Genomic DNA, 8213 nt, shown 5'->3' on the forward strand with positions numbered 1-8213 from the left:
GAAGGAGAAGGCGGGTCTCGGTCCAATATCCCCCCCCGCCGCCGCCTTCGGCGTCGGCCGTGGGGACAAGCCCCCGTCCAGGCCACTCGCTGCCGTGGGACTGCCCCGCGCGTGGGGCCCAAAGTGGCGTTAAAGGGGAAACGTGGGCCCGGCTAGGGGCCCTCCCCGGCCCCTCGGAGCCCGCCGGTGGCACGGCAAAACCGGTTTCTCCCCCTGTCCTTCCCGCGGATCCCCGGTGGAGAGGGGTGCGTGGGTCCCTTGTGAGCCTGCGGGGCACGTCCCCGGGCTCCCCTGCGGTGTGTGCGGGCCGGCCCCAGCTGCGCGTCGTGCGGGGAGCGGCGGTTGTTTGGGTGTGGGTCCATCTGCTCTGCCCCTACCCGTGTGCTGGCGTGGGGCACGGCTTTGTGCCGGTGTTGCCTGTGTGCGTGGGGTTCCGCCGTGCCACGCGTGCCCATCTGCCGTGGGTGGTCGTGCCTGGCCTGTACGGGTGCGTCTGTGTGTCTGCTGTGTGAGCGTGTCCGGAGGCTCCAACGTGGGAGGTCAAGGAGGAAAAAAAAAAAAAAAATCAGTGCAGGAGAGAAGGGGAATATCAGGGCACAGAGCAAAGGGTGCGTGTGAGCAAGTGTCTGCGTGTGTGTGTGTGTGCGCGCACACCCCGCAGAGGTGCTCTGGGCCTTCTGCCCACGGAGCAGCAGCGAGAAGGGCACTAGGGGCAAAGTTGTCGGGTATTTTGTTGCTTGTGTCGCACTCCGCTTCTCTTTTTCCCTCTCTCCCCTTCTTTTCCCCTTTTCCTCCGCCCCCCTTTTCATTGCTTTTAATTTTCCCTACCCCAGGGGCATGGGCCGGGGGGGGGGGGGGCAGCGCATCCTTATCCCGGTGGCACCGGCAGCCCCGGGGGCACAGCCCAGCTGCCCCCCGGGAGCTAAGCGGCCCCTCCCGGGAAGGGGGGGAGCGTGTTTCCCGTGGCAGCGCTCCGTGCCGCGGCCTGACCTTCCGTTCACACCGCCTTTGCGGGGGTCCCCGCCGCCCCCCCCGGGAAACGGGACCCTGGTGAAGGAGTGACCCCTTGCCCCCCTCTTTCCCTTTTCTGTTCGGGCCTGTTTGCATTAGATAAGCAAGTCTAATAACACTGTTGACAACACCGGGGCTTGGTGGCAGGCTTGACTCCCTGACCCACAGGTGTTTATTCTTTCCGACTCGTTAAAAAGCGGTCGGCGGCGCGTTTATGGCAAATATTTGCCGTGCGCAGGAATGGTAGAACGCTGTCATTGAATACACGCCGGGACCCACGCCGGCCGGCCCAGCCAGACCAGCCCCGCGGCCGGGCGGGCTCTCCCCGCGGAGGGGAGCCGGTTCTCCGTCCGCACACCGGGCTCCCCCCTCCCGTTAAACCCGCAGCCCGGAGTTCCCGGGTGTGTGTGGGGGGGAGAACGGAGGGGAGGGGGGGGCGGAGTAGAAGGGGGCGGGCCGCCCCCCGCTCCGCCGTGACAGGTGGGCGGCGGGGCCAATGGCGGGCGAGGCCGCAGCGGCGCCGGCCCAATGGGAGCCGCCTGCGGCCCTTGAAGGGGCGCGCCGCGGAGCGGGGCCGCACTGCCGCCCGCCGCCGCCGCCGGGAGACGCGGCCGGCCCGGGGCCGCCCGACGCGCCGCGGTTCCCCCCGCCCCAGCCCGCCAGCGCTCCCATGGAAAAATCCAAAAATTTCCGCATCGACGCGCTGCTGGCTGTCGACCCCCCCAAGGCGGTGGCGGCGGCGGGGCAGAGCGCGCCGCTGGCCCTGGTCACCTCGCTGGGCGGCAGCGGCAGTAGCAGCAGCGGGAGCGGCAGCCCCCCGTCCTCGTCCTCCTCCTCCTCGTCCTCCTCCTCGTCCTCTTCATCCTCCTCCGAGCATCCCGCCGGCGGCCCCGCCGACTGCCTGCGCACCGACAGCCCCTCTCCGCCTCGCCTCCTGGCCGCCCACTGCGCCCTGGTCCCCAAACCCGGCTTTCTGCCCGCTACCGGCGCCGGCGCCCACCCGCATCACCACGCCTCGGCGGCCGGCATGGCCCTGGGACTGCACCCCGCGGCGCCCGGCGGGCCGGGCATGCCGGCGCAGGCGGCCCTCTACGGGCATCCCGTGTACGGGTACTCGGCGCTGGGCGGGCAGCACCCGGCCCTCTCCTACTCCTACTCGCAAGTGCAGGGAGCGCACCCCTCGCACCCCGCCGCCGACCCCATCAAGCTCAGCGCCGGCACCTTCCAGCTGGACCAGTGGCTGCGGGCCTCCACCGCCGGCATGATCCTGCCCAAGATGCCCGACTTCAACTGTGAGTATTTGCCTCCCGCCGGCCCCTGTCCCGGGGCGGGGGGGGCCTTACCGGGAGCCGTCTCCTGCCTGGAGAGATGAAACCCCTCTCCCTGCCCCCGCGTGGGTAGGCTGCGGCTTTAAACCGGAGGCGACTTTTTTTTTTTTTTTACATTTAAGTTTGATTAGAAGGAGGAGACGGCGATCGGCAATGGGATGCGTGGGTCGCCTCGCCATGCCCGGCCCTTGGGGAGCCCCGAAAAGCCCGATTTTTCACGGCAGGTTAAATAGGAAAGTGGGAAATCGCTTCCCGCCGTTGCAAACGCCCTTTCCCGCCGTCCACGGGGTGCAAAAGCCGCCGGGGAGGGGAGACGGGGGCCGGGGGGTGGGGGGGGCAAGGCAGGGGGCAGGATCCCTCGGGGTCTCCCCCGCAAAGAACCCCGTCTCGATGTACCCCCTCAAAAGCGGGCTGGCAGGTCCCGTCACTCAGCCACCGTTCTTAATTTTATTTCCCTTTTCTCGGATATGGGCTTATCGTAATTATGGCAGGCTCCTCTGGGCAAATGGGTGTAGTGAGGAGGAGCTGGGCTTAGCCAAAAATTCGGGGTTCTGCGTTCCCTGGGGATAACGAATAGACATGAAATAAATAAGAGTCGGAAGGGTTTAGGTCTGGGACCAGGGAAGGCTGAAAATGCTGCATTAAACCAGACAATCCCGAAGTCCCAGCGAAGGCGCGTTGCTGAGCACTAGGCCTCACGGCGATGGGGACCTTGTGTGCATCTGTTTTAGGCACAGATCATTTTCGGAGGTGTGAGCTCTCTGTGGGAATGGCCGATTTAACAATACCGGAGGTGTAGTTTTACGAAAATCATGCCAGGAAAAGAATTGCGATTTTTTTTTTTTTTTTTTCTTCCCCTTCTCATACTCTGCACACACATTGGCAGACAAAAAAGTCCATTGTTTTCTCTCGAATTGGTGTTGCTTAGACTGGAACATTCAGGAAGAAAAAAAAAAAAATAATTAGGAGAGCTGTCAGAGCCCTGCCTCTCAAACAAGGTGCAGGGGGGGAATAAATAACCGGAGAGAAACGAGAATGGAGCCTCGGAAAATCGCACCGCAGTGAGAAAATCTCCTTGGCGCTGCTGCCCGGGAGTGGACACTGGCCTTTTCTCTCTCTGGCCGCTTTAACGAGCCACCTCCAAACACGGCTGGGGTGCGAGAGCCGCCCCTTCGTAGTTTTTTTTTATTATTATTATTTATTTTTCTAAACCAAATAAGCCAAAGCACCAAAATACTTTGAGAAATGGGCAGTAGCGCTGCCGCATCGCATCCCCACGGGTGTCCGGGCCCCGCGAAGGGACTCGGTGTCCCCCTCGGCGCCCTCCCCCTTGCCCATTGCCGGGTCTTGATTTTTTTTTTTTTAATATACAATCCTTGATATTAATTATGATTTCTGAACGCGGAAAACACGCCGATTTTTTTTAGTTGTTGTTGTGTTTTTTCCCCTGCAAAGACGGTTTCCCAGCCCTCGCTGCTGATTTACGCCCTGACGGGCGGCCGGTGCCCAGCACTGCCGGCCTGCGGAGCGGTGCGGAGCTGGTCCTGGCCCCAGCCCCGGCCCGCCGGAGGGGTTCCCGCCTGCAATCCCGTTAATTAAACGGGTATGGACGGGTTGGGAGTGCGGCAGGTTTAACTAAAGCATTAAATGGAGCAAATTGCTGCTCCCCGGAGAGCCCGGTACCCCTTTGCCGCAATCCCTGGCTCCGTTTTATTGTCTCGCGTTTGTTAGGCTCTTGGGAAATCAAGAGACATATTTTTTTCTTTATTTAAAAGATTTTTTTTTTTTTTTTTTTTTGTCCCTGTGGGGTATCCCCTGACACTGTGCAAGCCGAGAAGGCCGGGAGCCGGGGGGGGGGGGGGCTGGAGGAGATCCCTCCCTCGGTCCGTGCTCCGGTGGATAACGGTCCATCCTCGCTTCAATCTCCCCCCGCAGCCCCACCGTCTTTCCCCCCTTCCCACCCCGATCCCGGGGGATGCCCGGCCGCGGCGGGGCGGCTCCGGGCTCACCCCGCCGCTCCTCTCCTTTCCCAGCCCAGGCGCAGTCCAACCTGCTGGGGAAGTGCCGCCGGCCCCGCACGGCCTTCACCAGCCAGCAGCTGCTGGAACTGGAGCACCAGTTCAAGCTCAACAAGTATCTCTCCCGGCCCAAGCGCTTCGAGGTGGCCACGTCGCTGATGCTTACCGAGACGCAGGTGAGTCCGTCCCCCCCCACGACCCCGCGGGAGAGAGGGGCAGACGGGGGGGATGCTGCCGTCGGGGGGGTGGGGGGGCGGTGGGATGAGGTGGTGTGCGTGTGTCCCCCGTCTCCCCCAGGTGAAGATTTGGTTCCAGAACCGGCGCATGAAGTGGAAGCGCAGCAAGAAGGCGAAGGAGCAGGCGGCACAGGAGGCCGAGAAGCAGAAGGGGGGCGGCGGGGAGGACAAGGGGGATGAGGACCTGCTGCTGCCCGCCCCGGAGAAGAGCAGCGGGAGGAGGATGCGGGAACTGCCTGACAGCGAGCCCGAGGACGAGGAAGAGGAAGAGGAGGAAGAGGAGGCGGCGGCGGCGGCCGGGCGATGCTGCCCTTACCACTCCTCCGACTGCTCCGAGGCGGACGAGGAGGACACGCAGCCCCGGGGCCGGCACGGAGCCCCGGTGCAGCCCCAGTGAGCCCCCCCCGCACGTCCCGCTCCCTCCAGCCGCGGGCTCTGCCCGTCCTGCCGGGGGGGGAGCCCCACCGCTCTTGGTGGGCACCGGCCCCGCTCCCCCCCACCCCTCTCCCCGTGTTCCGATTTCTCCCTGCTTGGAGGGGGATGGAGAAGAGGAGCCTCCGCATGCCGGGCGGGGAAGAGGAGTTACGGTGAATACAGTGTTATTATTGACTGAAAAATCAGACAAAACTTGAGCCCCCTCTCCCCCCCATCCCTGCCCCCTGGAAGCGCATTCCTTTCGCTGAATATCGGAAATGTTTTGTTCTTACTATATATCGGGAAAACTGTTTATGTCTTGAACGTTAAAACTGCTGGAAATCTCAATACTGTCTTTATTTTTGTATATCGTATTTATAAAAAAAAAAAAAATTACCTTTACTTATGCATGCTAAATTATTCCCCAGGCCCTCCCACCTGCGCGATGGGGTGGAAAATAAACGGCGTTTTGTACTTGAGATGTATGAGCGCTCTGTGTGGTGGTGGTGGGGGGATGCTGGGCTCCCCCCGGCCGGGGGGTCCCGGTGCCGCAGCCGCCGTGCAATATCTGACAGCGGCGTGGGTCTTCCCGAGAGCGGGTCTCGGTACAGGGAAAGAATCAAGACGGCTCTTCCTCCCCCCTCCCCGGCTTTTGTTTTGCTGCTTTCCAGCCCCCCCCCCCCCCCCACCCCGGGACAGCAGAGCTGCCTGTCCCACCTAGGTACTGGGGGAGCGGGGGGGGGGGGGGGTCCTCTGCCGTGCGATGCTCTGGGGAACCCGGGGCTGGGAGGGGGGAGCCCGGGCAGCAACAGGGTCCCCTCTCCCCCCGCGGGGCTGCGAAGCCGGAGCCAGGGCGTAGGAAACGCGGGAGCAGCGCTGGTTTCCAGGGGCGGCTCGGCTTGCGAGGGAACGGGGGGGGGTCCCCGCGCCTTCCCCGGTACCGAGGACGGGACCCCCCCCTCGACGGCCGCCCCGGCAGCGAAGCGCCGGCTTTTTGATAACTGCGGGATTTATCTCGCCAATAAATTTGCAGATCAATTCATCCTTGTCACCGCAGCTCTTCCTCAAATCAATTATAGCGAATTTAAATATAATCACTGGCTCATCCCCACCAGCTCGGGGCCACGTCTGGCAATTCATCCCCGCTAATGAATTACGGCTCGGCTCCCGCTCCCGCGTAGGACCGCGCAGGGGGGCGGAGGGACCCGCCGGAGCCTGAGGGTCCCCGCCGCCGGGCGCGGACCCCGGCCCCCGGCATCCCGGCTGCCGGCACTCCCCCGTAGAGCCCCGGAGGATGAGGAGCCCTGAAATACGGAGCGTTCCCACTCCCATACGCCTTTAAAAAAAAAAAAAAAAATTAAAAAAAAATATTTTTTTTACAAACCCGCGTTAACCTTTCGCATGAGAGCAGCATGCCTCTGAACGGCTTCTACAAAAATCCGGCCCGTGAAACACACGCTGGCGGATGCATGAGGTTATGGCAGGGGATTACACGAAGGAAAAGTGTTGTCCGTCACGAAGAGTTTCGGGTGGTGCCGGCTGGAGGTGGCATTTAGAGGCAACGCGGTTAGTTATTAGCGCGCCAGTGGGATTGGCCGTAAATCACACACCTTCACGGGGTAAATCATAAATCTGGATAGATCCCATACGTCAAAAAAACTTGATCGGGATAAACTTGATTTGGGCATGATCGATACCTCCCCCCCCTCGCACGGAAACAATCACGCCTGAGGCTCGGATTTAAATTTGTAAACGATTTCCTCTCGGCCACAGGTCGTAAAGAATTTAAGGCGACAGAAAAATAAAGGCGGTAGTCGCTCTGCGATTTTCTACGCCGCTGGCTGCGGCTGCATCTTCGTGGGTGAACACCCGCGCAGGGCCGCGCAACGGCCGCGCAGGGCCGCGGCGGCTCCTCTGCCCTAGACCCGGCGGCGCGTCCGAGTTACTCGCTTCCAGCGGGATTTACCTCTTGCTTACACCTTGAAATACCTAAAACACATCAGTCTGGAGGACACATCGTTATCTTGAAAAAAATTAACAATAAATAGAATAATAATAATAAAAATATCAAGAGCTACCTGAGATCCCCCCCCCCCGAAAAAAATCCTCCTTCGGCCATTAATTTCCAATTACATAGCCGCTAATTAAACTGGCAGATGTGCACCACCGGGCCAGAAATTTACTGTATGCCCAAGAGGTGTGTGTCCAGAAGTGTCTCAGTCCTGTGAAAAAATAGCCTTGCAGGGTACAGGCAACTATTCACGGACTCTGTATCAAAGTCCTACCGGTGTATTGTGTCTGTCTCAATAAAATTAATCTCTTTAAAGCCCAGCGTCTCACAAGAATACCTTCAGTGTTCCAGACTACAAGGGCAAATATGTTTTTCAGATTCTGTTTTTATGGACGGATTAAAGTTTATTTTCCATAATAGGGCACCTAATAAAACTCATAAAGCTCTGTCAGTCTTACAGCTGGTGGCCTCATTTAACACTTTCACTTCGTAAATCATTTTACAACTTACCAGGTGTTTCCAAAACTGAAAGGAGAGGAGGGGGGGAAGAGAGCAAGAGGGGGGCAAAGAGAAATTAAAGTCACTTAAAATATAGATACGGTCCTTTGGCGGTGGGTGCGTTTGCATTGTCGCTTGGAAGGGCTTCAAAGAAGGTGCCGGTCCCAACGGGGGAGAAAAGCCTTTTAATCGGGATTTCCCACGCTCTTTTGAAGTGAGGAGGCTCGTCCCCACGTGCAGCGCAATCAAAGGCGCAGGGTGATTAGCGGAGCCCGCTAACGTGTGCGACACGCTCCGCGCCCCGCCCCGCCCCGCCCCGCCCCGCCCGGCCCCGCCCCGCCCCGCCCGGTGGGTGCCCCGGAGTTCGCCCAGCCGGGCAGCATCAAAGGGGCCCCGTTACCTCCCACAGCCCCAGAGGCTGCCCTGGGGATGGAGGGGACATGCTCTCTCCGGCTGAGCGTGGCCCTGGGGTCTCCCCTCACCCAGCCCCCTGCACCCGACTCCGGTACCCCTTACCCTGCCCCAGGGTCCTCATGCTCCCAGCCTGCACCCCACCCCAGCTTCCCTGCACCCATCCCCAGGGTACCCCCACACCCAGCCCTGGGGTGCCCCGTTGGTGTTGGTGGGGTTGCTTTGCCCTAAGACCCAGCGCAGGCAGGGCTAGCAAGGCTTTAATCTGACCCCCTGTTTGTAATTT

The 8213-nt window shown here is 60.9% G+C and overlaps 1 protein-coding gene across 1 annotated transcript; it reads left to right on the forward strand.

The window, feature by feature from the left end:
• Positions 1-1681: 1681 nt before the first annotated feature.
• On the forward strand, positions 1682-5018 carry MNX1 (motor neuron and pancreas homeobox 1). The gene is made up of 3 exons (XM_052790458.1): positions 1682-2303; positions 4373-4533; positions 4655-5018. The coding sequence occupies exons 1-3, from the start codon at positions 1682-1684 to the stop codon at positions 4988-4990; spliced, it is 1119 nt and encodes a 372-aa protein (XP_052646418.1). The 3' UTR covers positions 4991-5018.
• The last annotated feature ends 3195 nt before the right edge of the window (positions 5019-8213 follow it).

Source organism: Harpia harpyja, chromosome 1 (genome assembly GCF_026419915.1).
Source record: "Harpia harpyja isolate bHarHar1 chromosome 1, bHarHar1 primary haplotype, whole genome shotgun sequence".
In the NCBI taxonomy this organism is placed as follows: domain Eukaryota; kingdom Metazoa; phylum Chordata; class Aves; order Accipitriformes; family Accipitridae; genus Harpia; species Harpia harpyja.